At 34.4% G+C, this 25588-nt stretch overlaps 1 protein-coding gene across 4 annotated transcripts in view; it reads right to left on the reverse strand.

Moving 5' to 3' along the window:
* Positions 1-25588, reverse strand: part of PHKB (phosphorylase kinase regulatory subunit beta) — a 193997-nt gene that overhangs the window by 136409 nt on the left and 32000 nt on the right. For all 4 annotated transcript variants that reach the window (XM_082366800.1, XM_082366799.1, XM_082366802.1 and 1 more), the window contains 5 exons: positions 17699-17788; positions 15662-15800; positions 10778-10877; positions 5742-5849; positions 2897-2977 (listed from right to left, as the gene is read on the reverse strand). In XM_082366800.1, the coding sequence (XP_082222926.1) occupies positions 2897-2977; positions 5742-5849; positions 10778-10877; positions 15662-15800; positions 17699-17788 (518 nt within the window). The remainder of the gene's footprint in view (positions 1-2896; positions 2978-5741; positions 5850-10777; positions 10878-15661; positions 15801-17698; positions 17789-25588) is intronic.

The raw sequence follows: 25588 nt of genomic DNA on the forward strand, positions 1-25588 counted from the left end.
AATTGATCTATATATTCGATATAATCCCAACCAAAGTACCAGCAAGTTATTTTATGGATGTTAACAAACTGATTCTAAAGTTTTTACAGAGCAGCAATAGACCCAGAATAGTCAACCCAATTTTGAAGAAGAACTAAGTTGGAGATATCACACTACCCAATTTCAAGATTTACTATAAAGCTATGGTATTCAACACAGTGTGGCATTGGCAAAAAAATAAACAGATCAAAGGAACAGAAAAGAGAGCCCAGAAATAGAACCCCGTAAGTATAGTCAACTGATCTTTAACAAAGGAGCAAAGGTAATACAATGGAGAAAAGACAGTCTCTTCAACAAATGGTGCTGGAACAAATGGACATCCTCATTAAAACAAAAAAATGAATATAGAGAGAGAACTTATATCCTTTACAAAAGTTAACTCAAAATGGATCATTGACCTAAATGTAAAAGCAAAACTATAACTCCTAGAAGACAACACAGGACAATATCTAGATGACCTTGGGTATAGAGATGCCTTTTTAGATAAAACGTCAAGGAAACAATTTAGGAAAGAAATCATTAATAATCTGGACTTCAATACAATTAAAAACTTGTGCTCTGTGAAAAATAATGTCAAGAGATTGAGAAAACAAGCCACAGATTGGGAGAAAATGTTTACAAAAGACACACCTGATAAAGCACTGTTATCCAAAATATACAAAGAACACTTAAAACTCAACAAAAGAAAACAATCTGACTAAAAAAAATTAATTAACATTCTATGTTTGCAATGCATATTTACAATTCTGTGATTCTGGTATTCTAGCCCTTGAATACTTATAACCCATACCTTTGTTTTATACCCAATTATGAAATATATCCATTTGGATTTTCCATTAAACACCATGTTCTAAATTCTTCCACCATTTGTAAGTACTTCTCAATTCTGTTTTTCACCGTAAGACCACTGGTTTTCTATGCTCTAGGTCTAGAAACACATCTGTGGCTACTGTGTCTTCTTTATCCCCCATATCATTCTGACACCAAGGTCTGCTATTTTTCACACCATTTTTGTTGTCAAAAAGGTTCTGTGAATCTTGACACAGTATCACAATTCTCATGTCTAACATTCAAACCCTCCATCATCTTCCCACCCTAAGCCTGCGTGCCAATTACTCCACAGTCTGGCAGGAACCGTAGATTCCAGTGGGCTTGGTCTTGCTCATTTCAACTGAAACACTTTTCTATGAACCTTCCTTTAGTCCCAGTTCAAATCTCCCCTACTTGGGGAAAACTCTGACTTCTTTCTCCTAACTCAAACTGCACTAGACCACAGTTATTAATTTTTCTTTGTTTAATGTGTTTTTCCCCTCCACCTCTAATTAGTATTCAGGTCTGCCATCTCTTATTTACAATACGAAAATCCCACAAACTCTGAAACTCATTTTTTCTTAACTCATTTGTCAGCAAAACCCATAACTGACATCAGATTATCTGCCTTATTTATCGTACTTTATGTGAATATGCATATGTCAATGTAAAAATATTAAGGTGCTATGTATGCGGTTTTGCCCTAAACCCTGCTGGGGTTATAACATAAATAAGGTATCTTATCACCTTTTCAAAACACACACAAAAAATTGATTATCTAAAACTTTTTTGGTCCCAAAGGTTTCTTCTTCTTTTTTTTTTAATAAATTTATTTATTTATTTTTGGCTGCGTTGGGTCTTCATTGCTGCGCGCGGGCTCTCTCTACTTGCGGCAAGAAGGAGCTACTTTTTGTTGCGGTGCGCGGGCTTCTCATTGCAGTGGCTTCTCTTGTTGCGGAGCACAGGCTCTAGGCGCGCGTGCTTCAGTAGTTGCGGCTCACAGGCTCTAGAGCGCAGGCTCAGTAGTTGTGGCGCACAGGCTCAGTTGCTCTGTGGCATGTGGGATCTTCCTGGACCAGGGATTGAACTCGGGTCCCCTGCATTGGCAGGCGGATTCTTAGCCACTGCGCCAGCAGGGAAGTCCTAATTTCTTCTTATCATTATTGTTTCTTTATTATATAGCTACACTTCTAAAGAGGTTTTACTTATGTGTATTAAAAAGGCACAACTGGATGAATGTGTAAGATTATGAACTGCTAGAGGGCAGGACTACATGTACCAATTTCACAGCACCCTCAGTGCAGTTCAGTGATGACTGTGGTGTTTAGCATATGATACAATTGTTCTCCCTGCATGGATCACAGGAGAAAAATAATAAGTATATAGTATACCTGCTCTTTGATGGAATTCTCACTGTATAGACCATCTCAATAATGAAAGCTTTTTGCTCCAACTGTGGCCATATTTCAAAATGTGTTAGCACGTGGGTCTGTCTGTGTGTTTGTTCAAGCATTATTGCCTATGAAAGAAATGTTTCTCAACTTTGTCATATAAATTATTTTCAAATACCCTAATAAGAATAAGAACATGGTACTTATCTTTTGGAAAGCATCAAGAACTCTACTGAGGTCGGACAAATAAAAATAACAAAATATAATAAACGTATTTTTTTACTTTTAAAAGGATGGGTTACAAAAAGCAATGATATGAAAGAAGACATAATAATTCTGAAAAAATCTGCAAATGCTATTTTATTTTCATTGTTACTAAAATTTCTGAAAGTTACAAGTTTTTATTTCAGATCACCTGAAATACAGCCTTCAGAGGAGTAAAGTTTTATAACCTGTTACATATTTTGTACATTTTTAAAGTGCTTTGCATTGAAAATATAAAGACTTTTTTGCCTGAGTATCCAAAATCCAGTATCTGGCTATATGAATTTAAGAATAATCCATTTTATACAACTAAAAATAAGTTTGAAAAAGTAAAAGAAGAAAGATATTCTCAGAGATGAAATTTAGTACTAGAGAATTTGGGGAAATCATACCTCATCAGTGTTATAGATAATCTGGAGTCCTGAGGAAATCATTTCCACAAGGTAAAGGAGATAGAGTGACACTGCATTTATCTGAAAACAAACATTATAATAGGTTAAAGGAAACAACAAAAATACTATCTTATGAAATTAAATGTAAAAGCTAAAATTACAAGTCTTTTGCTCTAGTAGTGGCATATAAAAACTATTTCCTTTCCTATGAAAAATAAAGGCGCTGTGGATTTAGTTCATAATAAAATCTCAACTTTGTATGTAAAACTCTAAAATCCTCAAATTCATTGTGATGGTTATAAACAGCTAATTAGGGACTATTTTTACAACATTTGCTTTCTAAGATTTATTTTTAAACTCTAGATCTAAGTACTACTTTGAAACAGTTTTGCCCCACAGGCAGCTATGTAATGTCAATCCAACTCAAATGTATGTAAATGAAAAAACTGTTTGGCAATTAAGACATTAGGACTATGCCAGTACACCATAAACAATAGGCAGTGCATCTTGTATTCAGAGAATACAGAACTTATGTAAGCAACTGCTGGAACACAGTAATCAATAATTTAAAATCTATTTATGAACAAATGAGTTTTTTCTCTTAGTTTATTAGTTTATTAAAGATAAACATTATATGATCTAAACAAAACAAAGAAAAAGACAATAATGTCCACTTTAACCAAAAATAAAGATTCTCATGGAATTCTGAATGGGATGTTCTAAATTTTCTAGAGAAAACAAGCAGTGAAAGATAAATACTACAACATGGACAAACCTTGAAAACATTATGCTAAGTGAAAGAAACCAGTCACGTAAGACCATATGTTGTATGATTCCATTTATATAAATGTACAAAATAGGCTTATTCACAGAGACAGAAAGTAGGCTGGTAATTGCCTAGGGTTGGGGTCTTTGAAGGAGATGGGGAGTGACTGCTAATAGGTACAGGATTTCTTTATCGGGTGATGAAGATGTTCTGAAACTGACTGTGATGTTGGCTGCACAACTTTGTGAATATGTTAAAAACCACTGAGTTATATACTTTACATAGGCGAACAGTATATTATGCGCATTATATCTCAATAAAGCTGTTATGTAATAAACAAACAAATAAATGAATGGGAAGCAGTGAAAATTTTTCATTTAGCCAGCAAGCTGCTAACTTGAGTTAAAAACAAAGAGAAGGCAAGATGTAATTTTCTCCCCATATAATTCTAACCCAAAAGATTATTACCCACTAACAGCCTTGGTACCTTGTGCCTTCCTTGACTCTCCTCCAGTCCTTTCTGAATAATTGACAGAAAGTTGGGGCAGAAAATTATTTGTGCCCTAGATGCCTTGGACAAAGCAGCCCTGGGCTGCCAGGGCCTACCAGTGGGGGTAGCTCTCTCAGGAACCATGACTATCGTGAACATCTCCTGATTTCCCAGCACTCAAAGTCCAGTGTGTGTCGGGGGTCTTGTCAAGGTCCAAGTGGGCCACATAAAAAGACAGAGGATTCCAGTTTTTAGGTATTTGAGATCAACATCAACTCTTGAGGGACTTTTCTCAGAACACAGTAGGGAAGAGTTTCATTCCATTGCCAAGGTCACCCAAATATTTTCTTAGAGCACTGACACCGGCCTGTCAGAAATGACCTCAAAGAAATTTCATTACTATTGACAGCCACTTACAGCAACACCTCAAAGAGCTCACTGCTCTGACTTTCAGGAGGCTTCTGTGAGAAAATAACAGTAAGTGGTAAATTGTACAGGGACTACCAAATAACAGGTTGACCAGCATTTATTTGAAAGCTACCGTGTGCCAGGCACTGAGCTTAAATTCTGAGATACAAAAATAAATGAGCCACTATCTTCTGAAAACCCTATGTCAATAGTAAATGTACTTGTCAAAGCAAAAGGTACAGAAAACCTAATTAGGTGATAATTACAAGGAGAAGGTTGAGTAGCTACATATTCATGTAACACTAAATCTCCAAGGAACAGGTTACAAATAAGTGTAAGAGTTTCTGCTGCCTAGAAATGGGGACACAACTTTCTGTGTTTGGAGGAGTCATACTAAAGTAAGACATTTCAGATCTCTAGAGAGAGAGGAACTATACAAAGGAGATACTCTGATTTTAGTAAGGAATATATGAATAATAAGTATTCTATCCTAAAGACTGCAGAACCAAATGATGAACAGGAAGAAAATCCATTAAAGATAAACAGCATATATAACATTTGTATCCTAGAAACAAGGCAATAGGATGTTCTGCTAAAAGGAGTACACAGATGTGAGAGAAAAAGTGAAAACAAAACAAAGTCTTATGGTGTATTCTTAGCATATAACATTTATATACAAAATTTAATATAGTATGTAAGATAAAATTTATAGACTCCAGAAATGCCTTTGGAATTACATTTTAGTGGTATGTTTTTAGCTTTATTGAAGGTTGATATATTAAAAATGAACTGTCATATAACAAAAACTTCTGATTTGCTGTTATATTACTGCTAATTGTCTTTTATTCTCTAGTTCCTAAATATTGAAATTCCTCTAAATTTGGTAATAAGAACAAGCTTTTGTCACTGAAAGAGCTGTAGGATTCCTTCTTCTAGATCGTAATAATATTATAATCTATCCACCTGCCCTTTTTGCTTTTGGACCAAGAACTCAGTCAAATTTAATGTTCAATCACAATACCTAATTCAGTCCTGGTGGGATTTCTTCATTTCATGGTTGATTTTCTACTACTGTTTTGAACAATTTATGAAATCTACTTTTTAAGAATTGTAAATAGCCTCAAATCTTCTATGATGTAGAGTATAAATGGAGAAGAAAATTTGTAATCTTCTCTTTTTACCTGAAGATGACCATATTCCTCATAAGAGAGAATCTCATCTCCTGTATGTACGTTGAAAACAGAGTGAAGACATGTTGTCGGGCGTGGATCCTGCTTAAACTGCTGGACCTAGAATCAAATATAAAATTTGAATAATGTTACTAATTCACATTCTCATTCAAGATCAGAGATTATAAATTATTTTTCAAGACATTTTTTAATGGGGAAAGCAACAGCTTATAGACAGAGGATAGAAAAAGGCAGAAGTGTTATTACTTTTTCTAAAGAAACAAAACACAGACAACTCATAACTATTAATTTAACAGTTAACATGATTGTTAAATACTTAATTGATATTTCACAAACATAACAACTCAAGTGTAATAGGGAGCTTGTTAATGTAGTAGCATTGGCTTTTGTGATGTTTTGCATCTTATTTTAGAGTCAAATAACGGTTTATTCTGTGGGACAGGATTTCAGGGATTGTATCCCACTGTACTGCTATTTGGAAATGCTTACATGACACTCAATGAAAGGCGACATTCTAATTCAGTAAGTGTTCAAAACTTCAAATGCTTTTTCTTTCTCCAAGGATCACAAATTGTAACCCATGCTCTTGTCAACGTGTTTTCATTTCTTTTGCCACACATACTCTCATTACTAAGGCACCAATTCCAAGCGAATATAGGCCATACCTTTACTTATTAACTAAACAAAAAATTTAACCATTTTAGAATACTAAGTAATTACTAAATGACAAAAAGACAAACTCCAAGGACAAACAGATATTAATTCAATTCGGCAAACATTTACTGATCAGTTGTATGCCAAGTATGCCAAGTACTAGCTCCTGGAAGTATGAGATGAATAGGAACAGAGAATGAATAGAATGACACATAGCTCTATGTAAGGCAATGACTTCCTTCTCTCTTTGATGGTATCTGGGTATTCACGATCTTGTCTTGTTTCACTTGGCTAAGGAACCACATAGAACCATATTCTCTTCTCTACCTTTAAATTTCTTCTCCATCCTTAAAGTCTTATCTCAAAAAAACAAAACAAAACCTTCTTTTATAAAGTCCCTTCTGAACCCCAACTAAAATTCCTTCCTCTGGACTCCTACATCAGGGTGCTTATCCCTCAATTGTTTTTCCAGGCTTTTATTTTTATTAGTTGTCTGTATCTCCCACTACCTTGCAAGCTTCTAGAAGTTACACTATCCAATATGGTAGTCACTAGCTACATGTGACTAATTAAATTAAATTACAATTATATAAAATTTAGAAATTCAGTCCTTCAGTTACACTGGCCCCATATCAAGTGTTCAACAGCCACATGTGACTAGTGACTTCTCTAACTGTTCAACACAGTAACAGAGAACATTTAGATCATCACAGAAAATTTATTTGACAGTACTGTGCTAGAGGGCTAACACACCTTTGCACCCCCAAGAGCCCTGCACAAACAAATAAGCTCTCCCTATGGTTGAAATCAACAAAATGAAAGTCACGACCTATCAAAAGATAATCAGAAATGAGAGAGTGAGGGTAAAGGTAGGGATGTACATCCTCTATCTATGTAGTGACCAAGCTATCCAGTGTTAACTCAGAGAAGGTGAGAAGGCTACCCCTTCTCAGTATCTGAAACTGCTGGCAATAGTCTTAGACCAGCGGTCCCCAACCAGGGACCGGTTTCATGGAAGACAATTTTTCCACTGACCCACTGGTGGGGGCGTGGGGGGTTGATGATTCAGGTGGTAATGAGACTGATGGGGAGCGGCAGATGAAGCTTCAATCGCTCGCCCGCTGCTCACCTCCTACCGTACCACCCAGTTCCTAACAGGCCGCAGACTGGCACCCATCCACGGGCCAGGGGCTGGGGACTCCTGTCTTAGACTACACAAATAGAAATCAATGTGGTCACTACTTTCACAGTACCATGACTATTATCTCAAAGTGTTGAACATTATTCTGGGCTCATAGACAGAAATGTGGTTAAATTAAAACAAAATACATTTTGCCCACTTGATAAGGATCTAGATAGATAAGGTTTTCTTAGTTTAATAAAGTGATTGCTGCAGTTGACAAGGCAGTGTTTGTCATTTGTCTTCAAGACACACAAGTACCCAGCATGAGATTTTATATTCATTCAATCACTGTGTCAGGGGAAAAGCAATTACTAAATGATTAAAGATGCTCAAGTGGGGAATTATATAATTATGCTTTGAGTCTTAAAGCTGTTACAAGACAAATAATTTAAAATTTCAGAAAAAATAGAAGACCCAAACTCTATAAGCTTTGACAATTAATGGGGCATACTGTATGTAAAATACAGACAGAAAGTACTCTTGAAAGCAGTCAAAATCAAGAGGACATCAATTAGTATTGTATGATATCTGGCATTTGACAAGTAAAAATAGAGAATAATTAAAGTAAAATTTTCTAGATTAAAAAAATCTAGAATAATGTTTTTTCTTCTTGTATTTTATTTAGATTTTTCCTGAAAACTTTAATCATTGTGAATCAGCAGTTTATCGTTCAGGAAAAGGTACTGAGTATGCTGTCATCCATTCTTAATTTATAGTCTTAAAATATGCACTTAGGTAGGAAAAATCATCTCATAAGGGAATCCTGGAAAAATAAACTTTATAAAATCTTAATGATTTCTCATGAATTAGAAACTACTTGGTAGCATTTTAAACAAATAAATTTTTGAAGGAGGTAGAGACAGCAACATTCATAGCCTATTGTAAAGCAAATCCCTGCCCTCTGAGCTACTAACTGCAGACTGAATCAATTTTGAAATCTGAATGCTTCTCCTTAAGAAGTGTTAATAAAAATAGGTATATGAACATTTAAAGGTAAAAAATGACCTAATGTTAATTAGTAGAAATTAATACAAGCAGCAAGCCAATAATAGAAATCAGATTGCTCTACATTCTTCAAATCAAGGAAAACGCTATTCACTCAAATTCATAATAAATTATCTCCTTTAGGTAGTATTATTAGAAAATATGTCAGGAAGCGTGCTTTACAATGAGAAGCAACAAAAGTGGAGAGCCTTAGACTTTCGAAGTCATGATTTTACTTCAGAAGATGAGCCTTAAGGTCAAAGAGCACATGAACACTACAAATATGCTTTACTTTAGTTTTAAGTGAAGGCCAAAAGATATAATTTCATATTAAAAATATAGTAACTGGGGGTGGGGGTGGTGGGATGAATTGGGAGATTGGGATTGACATATATACACTAATATGTATAAAATAGATAAGTAATAAGAACCTGCTGCATAAAAAAATAAAATTCAAAAAAAAATAAATAAAATGCAATTTAAAAAAATAAAAATATGGTAACAGTCTCTGCTGCTATGGAGTCATTAAGGAAATGGTGAGCACCAATAAGAGGTGAAGGTATGGTGGGACACACTGAGCTGGGTGCATGGTTCATTCCAACTGAGTTGTATGTGGATTACAGTAATATCCTCCATGCCTACTCTAAAGGTTATGGGACTCAAGAAAGATTATGACAATGAAAATGTTTTAAAATTTGTAAAACCCTACATTTTGTAGTATGCAGAAATACCTAATCTTAATGTGACCTACACCTTCTTACAACTCACACTTATTTTAATGGTCTACCATCATACCTACATAAGGCAAAAAATGATAATCCTTTGTAATTTAAGGAATTCAAGACAGCTTAAGTCACACTCAAGTGTATTCAAAAGAAAACATAATTGTGAATACTGGTTAGTAAAGTTGAAAAATATTTAGAAAAGGACATTAACAATTGGTTAAACAAGTCACAAAGAAAAAAATTTATACTACATCATTTTCTTCCTTTTGATAAACAATTATAATTTAAGTCTGTCAGCCTGGTTAGCAAACATACAAAATTCATGGCTCTCACAATGTTTCCTTGAGAGAAAAGTTGAATTCATAGACATAAAGCATTCATGAAATGATAAATGTGAAATAAACAGTAAACTTCTCACATAAGAAAAAATAACTTAAATCACACTTACTTCAATCTATATGACATACAAGTTTAATTCAAATATGTCAATATGACATAATACTTTAAGCATTGAAAAACCTTTATAATAATGATTTGCAAAGTCAAATCTCAGTAGACAGATTATAGGTTTTTCATATATCTCTATTATCAGCTGTGCATAAATTTACTTTCTCGGTAAACTAACATTGTTTGGTTGCCATTTTCTGGTGACAGAATATAAGTGATTTTTTTTGTTTCATTTTGACTTCAGATACAGGTCTTAAAAAAATGTGCTATCACAAAAACAATATAGTATTCATATGCTAGAGATATACAAAGCATTAAGTGATCAAAATTGCCTACATTAATTACTGAAGTGCATCTTTGCTAATGAATCATCAAACCTGGGAGTGGTCTTGGGGAACCATGACTCACTGATGTAAATATTCAATATATGGATGCTTACTATATTAGGACCTAGAAATACAGAGGTGTAGGTAAGTAGGGGGAATATCACATTATATTTGTATAGAGCTTTACAGTTTAAAAAGTATTATTATGCATATTATTTCTTTAATTTCCAAAATAACCCTGTAAAGTTTGCTGTTTTCTAAGCCTATAATTCCTGCCCTCTTTACATGTAAATGAATGAAGTTATTATAGTCTTAAACTAAAGTTCACTTAAGCCAGAGTATTTCACATGTCCAAAAGGAATTTTGATAAGGATTTTCTTAAGTAATACAATATTGGTTAGAATTATGGATATAGTGAGGTTCCTGAGAAACTGAGTATTTATCAAGCAAACACCAGATGCAAAATACTAACAAATTCAAGCCCAAATAGCAGTTCTCAATCAATCTCGCTTAAGGTATTTCTTCAATTTCAGTATTTCAAAACCCTGGGCTGGGAAGGCAGAGCTGTTTTAACCTATCCAGACTGCCCTAGGACGTGGCTTTACCTTTTGAAAGTACATTCTTCTTCAGAAGATGCTATTGCTATATTGGTTAAATTAATACCTCAGAATGATGTGAGAATTTCAGTCCACACTACAGTGTTTTTACCTTATCGGCCTGACGCATATAGCAGTAGAGAATTCCTCTCATACATTTTATAGCCGAGTGCTCCAGCTCGTGGGTCCTTCCCTTGTCATCATCAATGCGCCTGGGTGAGAGAGATAACTCATGAGACAAATTGAAAATGCATTTGAAAAGGAAGCAGAGCTTTTGATAATTAAGTATTTAACTATCTAGCTAGCTAATCCTATGTTCTGGCGACATCTACTAATTCTGTAACAGTGAAATCCAATTTCCCAGCAGATGTAGAAATGCTGGGGGAAAAAAAAAAATCCCATGATGAAACTTGCACAAATTTCTCCTTCTTTTAAGGAAGTAAGCCAATTGCTTTAAAAATAGTATATAATATTTTCAACACTGACTTGGCTGAAACTTTAAAGGATATTTCTATATTGGAAAAATCCACCAAAAGATTTTTTAAATTCACTGTTACAGAGTAGAGGCAATTTTAAATATCAATCCCTTTAGGTTATGCAATGGCCACTTGGATTCAATGAAGTGTAGATTAAGGTAGGCACATGTCTTCTTTGTTCTGCCATGTGTTTAATAATGCCAGGCCAGGCACTTCAGTCAGGAATGCCTTCAGTTAAAATATGCATCCAGTATGATACATGATGCATTTGGGCATAAAGTTTTATATTCTCAGGTCTTAGTTTAAAATCAATTGACCATAGTTTTTATCTCTTGCTTTTAAAAAGAAAAGAAACAGATAACACCTAATTATTAAACTAGGTTGAGATGTCCTTTTGTCTTTAAGTTCCTTTATTATTGATCAGTGGCCTTCAAAAAAGATGAATGAGAGTTACCCACCAATGAAAAAAATAGAAGTAGTTTATTCATTGTTTTACTAAATCTTAACTAAAATATCTGGCCATCATCCTCACTTGATAAAAAACATCACCTGTCTCCTTATTTAAAAGTATACTATAATTACCTCCTCTTTCAATTACAGATCTCACATACCAGTAATGGAAAGAAGGATGATCATTTTAACATAGTACAGTGAATGTCAGTAAAGAGTAAGTTATTTGTCATTAGAACATCATTCCTCCTTTCATATGCAGGCGCTAAAGTAAAACTAGTATGATTCTGCTCTGTGATATATTTTCCCCCCGATGTCAGAGCCAAGTGTTAATAGAAGCAAATTATGGCACGGATAACAGTGGACGGGGCACTGATAAAGGAAGGAAACAGCACATCTGGAATATAATGAGCTCAAAGAAATGTTCTGTATATAATTCCCACCTCACCTTAAAACAAAGAAATAATTCAGAAAAAAAAAAGTCAAGTTTTTCTAAAATTGCCTTTAAAATAATTATCTGCCCCTAATTTCCACATACATTAAACCATGACTAAAATATTCCAGAATAATTCAGCCGCAATAAGGAATCCTATTTCAATGAAGCTTTCGTGTTTCTCCTTTGTTCTGCAAATAATAGTGGTAACCAGAAGAATATTTCTCTTCTGACTTAGAAAATAAAAGAACAGTTGCATTTGAGTAAAAACATTTAGGCAATTAGTATATATCTATTCCCTTTCCTAAGAGTTAAAATGAACCTAGTGATCCAAAATAATTCCTCTATTTTCTACGAGGAACTGGCAATATTCTATCTACTCTCTTTAGCCGGGTCTGTGGATGCACATTCAAGTTTTAATATGATCTCAATAATACTTTTAATTTTAAAAAACAGATAAATAACTTTAAATTTAACTTCAGTCAATATATTGATCACAAGCTATGTGGAGATGTTGATCAGATATTTCTACAATATGAAGTCTTGAGTTTATATCTGAACCAGAATTCCATACTTATAAATATATAACTAGTGAAGAAACTAAACACTTGAATCCTATCATTGGTGCATTATTTCCACACAGCCAAACTTCAAGGAAAAAAAAATAAGACTACTGTTTGGTCATGTGACTTGACTGTTTACTAGCACTAAGCTAGGGCCACCTGTTATATTCAGTTCCTAAAATAGCAATAAATCTGACAAGGGAGGGAACTGGCTAACTTCTTGCATGAAGGCATCCTCTCTCTCCCTTAGGCAGTACTGCAAGGTATCTTGTCTGCCTTGAGTTTTTGTATTTCTAATATATGCACATTTAAACAGTCTGAAAGTACTTTTTCAAGTCAATACTCTTTTTAAAAAAATTACTTACTCTTCTCAAATGTAAAAAGTAAAGAAAACTAAATTCCATATTTAAACCCCAATTTAAAGTCATGATTTTTTCTAGACGTTATATTAGAAAGAACAAAAAATGCGAAAACCCTACATGATACTTTTTAGTATGGCATAAAGTATAGGTTCAACTTTCTTTTAACAGATTTTGTATAATTGACTAGGTTCAGGAACAGTTTTAACCTAAACGATGTAAATCAATATAATTATTTACAAAATAAAATAATTATAACAGTTATAATTATATAAAATATAAAATTTTATTTATATTAATTATAATTATATTCACATATAATTATAATGTAATATAATGTAATGTAATATAATTATATATAGTGTAATATAGGTGTAGTGTAATATAATTATAATTTTAAACAATGGCATATTCAGGACTACAACTTGATATGTAAATGACATTTTAAAAAGTCAAACATTTTAGTATTTCTTCCCTCTGAAATAAAACAAAATTACAAAGTGAAACTGTAATATTACATTTAAGGAAAACTATTTCAAAGTGTATTTTTGCAAATAAGTTACTTCATTGTCTCTTGACTTTATCCAATTATTTAATTAAATAACATCAAATTATACTCCTAATGTATATGAAATATAAATGTGCATAAAATAATCCTTTTAAGTCCTCAGTACACATGCACACACACACAAATTCAAACAGAAGGGAGGTTTCAAGAGATTGTTGACAAGACTGATTGAAAACTAATACAATTAGAAAAATCAAATTACTCCCATTTTCAAAAATTAATAACTTTATATTATGCATTCATTACCAATAAGAGATTGATATAAATTCCTGAAGAGAAAATACTGACAGCCTAATTTTTGAGGAATTCTTCCTAATACAATCTATATGATTTCATTAGCATTTACAAGTAGAACTGGAAACAAAATTCTACTAATTTTACAACATGGGGATTCTCTAAACAAACTATCACAACATAATATTGTGAAAGTAAAAAGGGCTTCATAGTAATTTTGTGGTACGTACCCTTGCATTTCTCCAAATAGAACACATTTTGCTTGCTAGTAAAACAAAAAATCTGCTACTTTAAGTACGTAAGAAGATAAATTATCCAGGGAGTTAGTACATAGATAGTGTCCCCAGCAAAGAAAAGACTTTAAATTCTCTATCAGATCTTTGAAGCCTCCTGGGAAAAGGCCTGTACTCTTGTTTTTTTTTAAGCAATTTTCCCCCAACATTTTATTTACAAAAATTTCAAATCTATAGAAAAGCTAAAAGAATGCTACAATTACTCTTCACCTGGATTCACCAGTTGCTAAAATTAGCTTGCATTCTCTAATTTATTTTCTGCAGTATTTGAAGTACCATTACCCACACATATTTCAGAAGTATCTCCTAAAAACAAGGACATTCTCCTACATAACCATAGTATCATTATCATACCCAATGAATTGATACTATAATGTCTAATATATAGTGTATGTCAAATATAATCCAATTATCCCCAAAATATACTTTACACTGTTTTTTAATGCGTGATTCAAACAAGGTTCTCGCATTGCATGTAGTTCTCATAATCTAGCCATCTTCACACCTATTTTCTAATCTTCTATGATTATTACATTTTTTAAGAGCTCAGGCAAGTTGTCTTACAAGTAGTCACAATCTGGCTTTGTCTGATTGTTTATTTACAGATAGAGCCATTTACACATTTTGGTAAGAAGTCGATATGGGTAATGTGTCACATCAGGAGGCACCTAATGTCAGTCTGTCCCATTACTGGCTTGACTACTTGGTTAAGGTGCTACTGGTCCTAAGACTAGTAGTTGCTAGACATTTAATGAAGCTACATTGTGCTTACATAGAATATGGTAAAAAACGCTGGTAGTGACATTAGCAAACAAGTGCTGAAGGTGACTGCCTTTATATTATCTCATTATTTGATTTTCTTTACAAGTGCAACACATCAATGATTTAAGACAGAGGAATCATGTTCATGTGAAAGATACAATTTTCAAATCAGAAGTACATACATGTATCACCTTCAGAAAATTAATATTCAGAAACCTCATTTTTGTAACGGTTAAAATGTATCACTATTGACTGTGTGTCAGGACCCACAACAGATGCTTTCCATATATAATGAAATAAATGAAGTAAGGAGAACTTTTGTATTGTGAAAAGATTTATTTTTCTTTTACTTTATGAAATAATTACTTGACTTACAACCAGATTTATTAAGTGATACCCCAAAGAAGTATAGTGAGAAAAACACTGAACTGGAAGAGGGAAGGAGAAGAGTCCTGGCCCTGGCTCTGTCATTTACTAGTCGTGCAATTTTGAACAAATCTGTTAACTACTCTAGGCCCTAGTTTTATCATCTGTAAAATTCAATCACCATCAATTTCCTCTGTGATTGAAACCAATCAACTCAAAGAGAATGGGCAATTCATTCTGTCAAAGACTAATGATGATTTACAAACCTAGAGATGAGAAATTTTGGTCACAAAGTCATAAAATGTTAGAACTTGTCTCATGTAAATCCTTAGGAAAACTGAAAGGTTTAGAGTCCTAAAAGGAGATGTGAGCAGTTGCAGGTCACACAGTGACTCAGCAGCAGAGCCAGAAGATAGCTGCCCAATTTGTCTTGGGGCTACAAAACCCTATTACTTAAACTTGGAGTTACTAGTAAAAGACACACCAGCTTACCTGTATGCAAGAGCCAAAGCCCAGGCCCCAGCAGCACAGTATAGACTGTCATGGATCTTGGCCTTCTGATCATCACCACATGTTTTTGTGGGAAAGAGACCTGTGGTTGGACTTTGATACAGCAGCAATGTTGACTTGACTGCAATTGAAAACAAGAAAAAGAATGAATTGTACAGCCATCCATTTCCCTTGAGCTGAAGGTCTTAAACTTCTTTGGTTTCCTCATCCTACAATTTTGTTTCTAAGCTTAGCTGTAGTATAAAACTTTTGAAGATGTAGAAACAACTCCGGGTAAGTAACTGCAGCCTAAGTAGGGATTCACACTGCATGAAGGGGTCTTTCCACTTTTGAGGAAAGAACTCAGCTAACTGGCATTTAAAAAGCCTTTAGCACATCCTTCTTTATGTCGGTAAGTGTTATAAGGCAACATCAGATACAGAAAAAAAAGATAAACCAAAAAACTAAGTATATTTTCAAAAATAAGTTCAATAGGGAAAAATAAAGCAAATATACAACAAAGAGTTGTATACATTTGCTAAATCCAAAGCTAACTCAACCCTAAACAGGCCAGAATCCTGTTTTTCACTGATGACTAATTTGTACCTGAAGAGCAATGTATTCATTTAACATATATTAGTGATATGTTTAACATTTTAAAACTGAATCCCATCCTTATACGACACGAAAACAGCAAGCAAATAATTATTTTGTGAACATTCAACTTAAGTCAAAGAAGTCTGAAATCAGTGTTTTCCAGTCGTCCCTCAGTATGCACAGGGATGGTTCCAGGACCCACCATGCATGCGAAAATCCTCAGACACTCAAGTCCCTTATCTAAAATGGTTAATAAAGTAGGCCCTCCTTATCTGCAGGTTCTGCATCTGCACATACAGAAAGCAAACTCTACTACCTTTTATAAAAGAGTACTAAAATAGAAAAATAAACACACTAAAATGACATTTCCTAAAAGCTATTTTATTCCTGTCTAACTATAAATGGATGAGTAATGTTTTTCCCCAAAATAAATTAAGTTACTCTAATCTAGATTGGCATATGTCAACTACTTTAGGACAGTTTTTCAAAGGTCTAAAGTACTCTGGTCCATCACAGAGATTAAAGACTTAAATTTCTTTTTCTTTTTTCAGACTAAACTGACATTATCATTTCTTTCAGAATACCAGAGTATTTATTATTTTTCGCAGAGTAAAAAACTGGTCCTCATAGTCCAAAGTAAAAAAACTGACATTTCTTTTAAAAGGCAGTTTAATCTCTTTAGCTAGTTATGACTACAAAGATAATACGTGGGCAACATAAGAATATATACCAGAATCTTGACCAAAATAAGTTGAAATAAGGTTTTACATAATGTTGACACAAACAAAAAAATCCTTCTCCTTAGTGAGACAAATAAATCAAATTTTATATTTGACATACTAGGCCACATAAATGGCACAAGAAGCAAACTGACAAAAAAAATTAATAGGCATTTCTAACTTATGGTCTGATGAACAAGGAGGAGCCCCCTAAATACATACATATCTCAAAGTTGCTTGCTCACATTAAGTAACAAAATTTGTCAGGTCGATCCTGACAAAAACAAAATAGCAACCAAAAAAACAGGTGCCTGATATCAGTAACAGTAACCTGAGATTACCTTTTGAATCTCAATGAATTAGAAATGGATATAAAAGGTTCAGGACTACATAGGAACCATGTATAGGTAAATAAGCAAGGAATACTTCTACAAAATCTTTGTGTAAGAATTATTCAAGAGACAGCCTCTAGTTCTCAAATCTGGTAATATTTAGGAAGGCTAAAAGGACACAGAGGACACTGGTGAGTTTCAAAATGATTCAAGGGACTGATATGATTTGTCAGATTCCTTTTAGTCCCCATATCATATGCAATTGGAATATGTAGCTGTCTAAGCACTGAAACTACCCCAACGTCCAAATGAGAGAACATCGTCCTTATAATGTCTATAATATAACTAAGGCATAGCTACCTAAGGACATGTTTTCCTCAGGTTTTGCTTACCAATTGTGTAATAGTGATCCAATTTATCCCACAGAGTTTCATTATCAGGTCTTGGAAGATTAATGCTTTTAAGAGGTTCATAAACTGAGCCTAAAAGAAAAATGAAAACCCATCAAATTCAATCATTTCTACCCAGATAAACAAAGAAACTTCTAAACAAATGAAGAAGCTCTACTTAGCAATCTAATTTTCATTTTTATAGTGAACTATCACATTTCACTACTTGTCAAATTTTGGGTGGGAAAAGGAGAAAGAAGAAAGCACTTGTAGTATTTCTAAATGTTATGAGCTATCCCCCTCCTCACCCCCAGCAGTCAAGCCAACTAACTCGTGTATACTGGTTCTAACATCTCAAATATCACTAATACTCCTGTGGTAGTCCAGTAGCTCAATAATTTCAGTTCCTTCTGAGAAATATCAATATATCTACTTACATGCCCTGAAATCCAAACCTTATTCCTTATCCTCATGAACTATCAGGCAGTTTTCTGTCAAACAATCATACCCTCAAAATCTCAAGGAAAAAGATACTGTACATGTTCCAAAGTCATCCACTTCATGAATATTCAGATAGTTTTTATACTGAAAGCCTGAAGCCTCCACTTTCTCCTAGGTAGATAATACTTGCCTTATTATCTAGACTATAAGCAGAAACCATTTCTACTTTTCAGCCATGGAAACTACAGCAAGGTGTTAGCAGAATACACTGCTCAAAAGTTACAAAATTCACATTAATCATAATAATCTGCCACAAAATGGATACAGAAAATTGTTCACTTGACTAGTGCACTTTCTCAACTGCTGACTGAAAGGAAGACATCTGACCCTTCAGCCATCAGAATAAGTACTGACTCTCATTCTTGTTAAAAGCACTCAGAAATTATAAACATCTCAAAGTCACAATTAATCCACCCTGGGACTCAGGTAATCCATGTCATATAGTCTAACAACATAGCACAAGAGTGGACCTATAACTTACCAGGGTGGGGGGTCGTGTTGGCAGGCATTAAGAATCAGTTTTTAAAGAAAATTAAAGCATTTATGTTCGTAAAATTGCTATGTCCAGTATGCTAGTTTAAAGCCAAGTTATTTGAAATCTCTTTATGTTTAGGGGAAGTAAGGTAAAGATCTACACATTCAGGCAATAGTCCCATTATCTTCTGTTAGAAAGAAAAATGACTTATGGATGAAAACAGGGAATATGAAATGACTTGCTCTGAGTGAAGAGATTTTTCTAAAAAAGTCTTCACAATGACACCAACGAGAATGACCCCCATAGTGAAGTATGGAGAGGACTACCAACACAGAGAGGAAAGCATCAGGACTGCAAAGGAGGCAAGGGTCCACTCATGCCCTCTGCCTCTCTGCATTCAGTTAGCTCTGGGTAGGTTTAAATATATTGGCAGTATATGGGCAGCCTGGCAGCTGGGAAGGAATGCTTGCATGTTAGGTGATAAGCTCTGGGGGGTCTACACACTCTTGGTGAAATTCAGCCATAATTAATAAAATAAAATCAGGTACAAATCATCATGTTTTAAATTGTGCATATGGATATACAAAGACTAAAGGGGACATGTTTGCTGGGGTGGAATGATTGTGGAATGATTTTTTTACTTAGATTTTATTTAGATTTGTTTTTATTTATTTTGTGGTGAAATGATTTGTTTTTATTTAGAGCACTATTCATAGAGCTAAGATTTTGTATTATATAAGAAAAATAAAATCACCAAATGTTGCATATATATTTTCATTACAATTCGATAAATAATACATGTGCATATGGATAAAGATTGACATAGAATATGCAAAACTGAAATCTACTTGCATTATAATAGTAGGTGAATTTATTTTGAAAGATTATTTTAATGACATTGTATCAGGGGTTTTAGAGTGAAAAAAATACTTCCTTTAAAAGTACTATTACATTTAAGGTGCCCCTTACCTCCCCCAAGAGACTAAAATGATTCTGTCATCTAATGTTTTTCAATAAAATCACCCATGGCGTTTCTTAGAAGCAACAATAAATAAACAAACGGGAAACCAGACTTTTCAAGAAAATAAATACCCATTCAGTAGGAGCTAAAAGAGAAGATGTTCAAAGCAAAGCAGAAAAGTGTAAAAGTAAAATCAGCTATTTCACTGAGAATCTATGTTTTCTTATACCTTCCTATATCTTCAAAGAAAGCCCATGGTAAATTAAGAACAGCTTGGCTAGATAAATGTCAACACTTCAGTGATAACCACTATATTGCTTCTGAAGTAACTGCATAAAATTAAATTACTTCGAAAGGAAAAGCAATAATGGAAACATTTTAAACAAGAATTAAACATCTGAAAAGCATCAATACCAATACAAATGTGGAGGAGAAAGAAATCAACAATGGAGTACAAGTTCCCAAAGACAAAGAAAAAGATGCAAAATAACAGAAAGAGAAGCAAGAAAAACTATAATCCTGCAGCCTGTGGAACAAAAACCACATTCACAGAAAGATAGACAAGACGAAAAGGCAGAGGGCTACGTACCAGATGAAGGAACAAGATAAAACCCCAGAAAAACAACTAAATGAAGTGGAGATAGGCAACCTTCCAGAAAAAGAATTCAGAATACTGATAGTGAAGATGATCCGGGACCTCAGAAAAAGAATGGAGGCAAAGATCGAGAAGATGCAAGAAATGTTTAACAAAGACCTAGAAGAATTAAAGAATTCAAGAACAAACAGAGATGAACAATACAATAACTGAAATGAAAACTACACTAGAAGGAATCAATAGCAGAATAACTGAGGCAGAAGAACGGATAAGTGACCTGGAAGACAGAATGGTGGAATTCATTGCTGCGGAACAGACTAAAGAAAAAAGAATGAAAATAAATGAAGACAGCCTAAGAGACCTCTGGGACAATATTAAACGCAACAACATTCGCATTATAGGGGTCCCAGAGGGAGAAGAGACAGAGAGAGGACCAGAGAAAATATTTGAAGCGATTATAGTTGAAAACTTCCCTAACATGGGAAAGGAAATAGCCACCCAAGTCCAGAAAGCGCAGCGAGTCCCATACAGGATAAACCCAAGGAGAAACACGCCGAGACACATAGTAATCAAATTGGCAAAAATTAAAGACAAAGAAAAATTATTAAAAGCAGCAAGGGAAAAACGACAAATAACATACAAGGGAACTCCCATAAGGTTAAGAGCTGATTTCTCAGCAGAAACTCTACAAGCCAGAAGGGAGTGGCATGATATACTTAAAGTGCTGAAAGGGAAGAACCTACAACCAAGATTACTCTACCCGGCAAGGATCTCATTCAGATTTGATGGAGAAATCAAAAGCTTTACAGACAAGCAAAAGCTAAGAGATTTCAGCACCACCAAACCAGCTCTACAACAAATGCTAAAGGAACTTCTCTAAGTGGGAAACACAAGAGAAGAAAAGGACCTACAAAAACATACCCAAAACAATTAAGAAAATGGTCATAGGAACATACATATCGATAATTACCTTAAACATGAATGGATTAAGTGCTCCAACCAAAAGACACAGGCTTGCTGAATGGATACAAAAACAAGACCCATATATATGCTGTCTACAAGAGACCCACTTCAGACCTAGGGACACATACAGACTGAAAGTGAGGGGATGGAAAAAGATATTCCATGCAAATGGAAATCAAAAGAAAGCTGGAGTAGCTATACTCATATCAGATAAAATAGACTTTAAAATAAAGAATGTTGCAAGAGACAAGGAAGGACACTACATAATGATCAAGGGATCAATCCAAGAAGAAGATGTAACAAATATAAATATATATGCACCCAACATAGGAGCACCTCAATACATAAAGCAACTGCTAACAGCTATAAAAGAGGAATCGACAGTAACACAATAAAAGTGGGGGACTTTAACACCTCACTTACACCAATGGACAGATCATCCAAAATGAAAATAAATAAGGAAACAGAAGCTTTAAATGACACAATAGATCAGATAGATTTAATTGATATTTATAGGACATTCCATCCAAAAACAGCAGATTACACGTTCTTCTCAAGTGCGCACGGAATATTCTCCAGGATAGATCACATCCTGGGTTACAAATCAAGCCTCAGTAAATTTAAGAAAATTGAAATCATATCAAGCATCTTTTCTGACCACAATGCTATGAGATTAGAAATGAATTACAGGGAAAAAAACATAAAAAACACAAACACATGGAGGCTGAACAATACGTTACTAAATAACCAAGAGATCACTGAAGAAATCAAAGAGGAAATCAAAAAATACCTAGAGACAAATGACAATGAAAACACCACGATCCAAAACCTATGGGATGCAGAAAAAGCAGTTCTAAGAGGGAAGTTTATAGCTATACAAGCCTACCTCAAGAAACAAGAAAAATCTCAAGTAAACAATCTAACCTTACACCTAAAGGAACTAGATAAAGAAGAACAAACAAAACCCAAAGTCAGCAGAAGGAAAGAAATCATAAAGATCAGAGTGGAAATAAATGAAATAGAAACAAAGAAAACAATACCAAAGATCAATAAAACTAAAAGCTGGTTCTTTGAGAAGATAAACAAAATTGATAAGCCATTAGCCAGACTCATCAAGAAAAAGAGGGAGAGGACTCAAATCAATAAAATTAGACACCGCAGAAATACAAAGCATCCTAAGAGACTACTACAAGCAACTCTATGCCAATAAAATGGACAACCTGGAAGAAATGGACAAATTCTTAGAAAGGTATAACCTTCCAAGACTGAACCAGGAAGAAATAGAAAATATGAACAGACCAATCACAAGTAATGAAATTGAAACTGTGATTAAAAATCTTCCAACAAACAGAAGTCCAGGATCAGATGGCTTCATAGGTGAATTCTATCAAACATTTAGAGAAGAGCTAACACCCATCCTTCTCAAACTCTTCCAAAAAATTTCAGAGGAAGGAACACTCCCACACTCATTCTATGAGGCCACCATCACCCTGATACCAAAACCAGAGAAAGATGCTACAAAAAAAGAAAATTACAGACCAATATCACTGATGAATATAGATGCAAAAATCCTCAACAAAATACTAGCAAACAGAATCCAACAACACATTAAAAGTATCATACACCACGATCAAGTGGGATTTATCCCAGGGATGCAAGGATTCTTCAATATATGCAAATCAATCAATGTGATACACCATATTAACAAATTGAAGAATAAAAACCATATGATCATCTCAATAGATGCAGAAAAAGCTTTTGACAAAATTCAACACCCATTTATGATAAAAACTCTCCAAGAAAGTGGGCATAGAGGGAACCTACCTCAACATAATAAAGGCCATATACGACAAACCCACAGCAAACATCATTCTCAACGGTGAAAAACTGAAAGCATTTCCTCTAAGATCAGGAACGAGACAAGGATGTCCACTCTCACCACTATTATTCAACATAGTTTTGAAAGTCCTAGCCACGGCAATCAGAGAAGAAAAAGAAATAAAAGGAATACAAATTGGAAAAGAAGAAGTAAAACTGTCAACTGTTTGCAGATGACATGATATTATACATAGCGAATCCTAAAGATGCCACCAGAAAACTACTAGAGCTAATCAATGAATTTGGTAAAGTTGCAGGATACAAAATTAATGCACAGAAATCTCTTGCATTCCTATACACTAATGATGAAAAATCTGCAAGAGAAATTAAGGAAACACTCCCATTTACCACTGCGACAAAAAGAATAAAATACCTAGGAATAAACCTACCTAGGGAGACAAAAGACCTGTATGCAGAAAACTATAAAACACTGATGAAAGAAATTAAAGATGATACCAACAGGTGGAGAGATATATACCATGTTCTTGGATTGGAAGAATCAATATTGTGAAAATGACTATACTATCCAAAGCAATCTACAGATTCAATGCAATCCCCCTATCAAATTACCAATGGCATTTTTTATGGAACTAGAAAAAATCATCTTAAAATTTGTATGGAGACACAAAAGACCCCGAATAGCCAAAGCAGTCTTGAGGGAAAAAAACGGAGCTGGAGGAATCAGACTCCCTGACTTCAGACTATACTACAAAGCTACAGTAATCAAGACAATATGGTACTGGCACAAAAACAGAAATATAGATCAATGGAACAAGATAGAAAGCCCAGAGATAAACCCACGCACCTATGGTCAACTAATCTATGACAAAGGAGGCAAAGATACACAATGGCGAAAAGACAGTCTCTTCAATAAGTGGTGCTGGGAAAACTGGACAGCTACATGTAAAAGAATGAAATTAGAACACTTCCTAACACCATACACAAAAATAAACTCAAAATGGATTCGAGACCTAAATGTAAGACCGGACAGTATAAAACTCTTAGAGGAAAACATAGGCAGAACACTCTATGACATAAATCACAGCAAGATCTTTTTTGATCCACCTCCTAGAGTAACAGAAATAAAAACAAAAATAAACAAATGGGACCTAATGAAACTTAAAAGCTTTTGCACAGCAAAGGAAACCATAAACAAGACGAGAAGACAACCCTCAAAAATGGGAGAAAATATTTGCAAACGAATCAACGGACAAAGGATTAATATCCAAAATATATAAACAGCTCATTCAGCTCAATATTAAAGAAACAAACAACCCAATCCAAAAATGGGCAGAAGACCTAAATAGACATTTCTCCAAAGAAGACATACAGATGGCCAAGAAGCACATGAAAAGATGCTCAACATCACTAATTATTAGAGAAATGCAAATCAAAACTACAATGAGGTATCACCTCACACCAGTTAGAATGGGCATTATCAGAAAATCTACAAACAACAAATGCTGGAGAGGGTGTGGAGAAAAGGGAACCCTCTTGCACTGTTGGTGGGAATGTAAATTGATACAGCCACTATGGAGAACAGTATGGAGGTTCCTTAAAAAACTAAAAATAGATTTACCATATGATCCAGCAATCCCACTACTGGGCGTATACCCAGAGAAAACCATAATTCAGAAAGACACATGCACCCCAATGTTCATTGCAGCACTATTTACAATAGCCAGGTCATGGAAGCAACCTAAATGCCCATCGACAGACGAATGGATAAAGAAGTTGTGGTACATATATACAATGGAATGTTACTCAGCCATAAAAAGGAACGAAATTGAGTCATTTGCTGAGACGTGGATGGATCTAGAGACTGTCATACAGAGGGAAGTAAGTCAGAAAGAGAAAAACAAATTTGGTATATTAACGCATGTATGTGGAAACTAGAAAAATGGTACAGATGAGCCGGTTTGCAGGGTAGAAGTTGAGACACAGATGTAGAGAACAGACATATGGACACCAAGGGGGGAAAACTGCGGTGGGGTGGGGATGGTGGTGTGCTGAATTGGGCGATTGGGATTGACGTGTAGACACTGATGTGTATAAAATTGATGACTAATAAGAACCTGCAGTATAAACAAACAAACAAACAAACAAAAGATATCTGCACCTGCATATTCACAGCAGCATTATTTACAATAGCCAAGTCATGGAAACAACCTAAGTGTTCTCTGATGCATGAATGGATAAAGAAGTTGTGATACACATACACACACACACTGAAATATTATTTAGCCATAAAAACTAGGAAATCCTCCCACTTGTGACAACATAGATGGACCTTGAAGGTATTATGCTAAGTGAAATAAGTCAGACAAAGACAAATACTGTATGATCTCCCTTATATGTGGAATTAAAAAAATAAATAAAACTCAGACTCTGAAAAAGAAAAAAAGTAATAACAGAAAACTCTAATAATGTTTAGAGTTCAAAATGAAATGAATTTTTAAGATATAAATTTCTCCTTTCCATGTTTTTCTCATTTGAATTTTGCCTATATCTAAATACCAC

The sequence above is a fragment of the Balaenoptera borealis genome, assembly GCF_965194805.1.
Source record: "Balaenoptera borealis genome assembly, chromosome: 19".
NCBI lineage: Eukaryota > Metazoa > Chordata > Mammalia > Artiodactyla > Balaenopteridae > Balaenoptera > Balaenoptera borealis.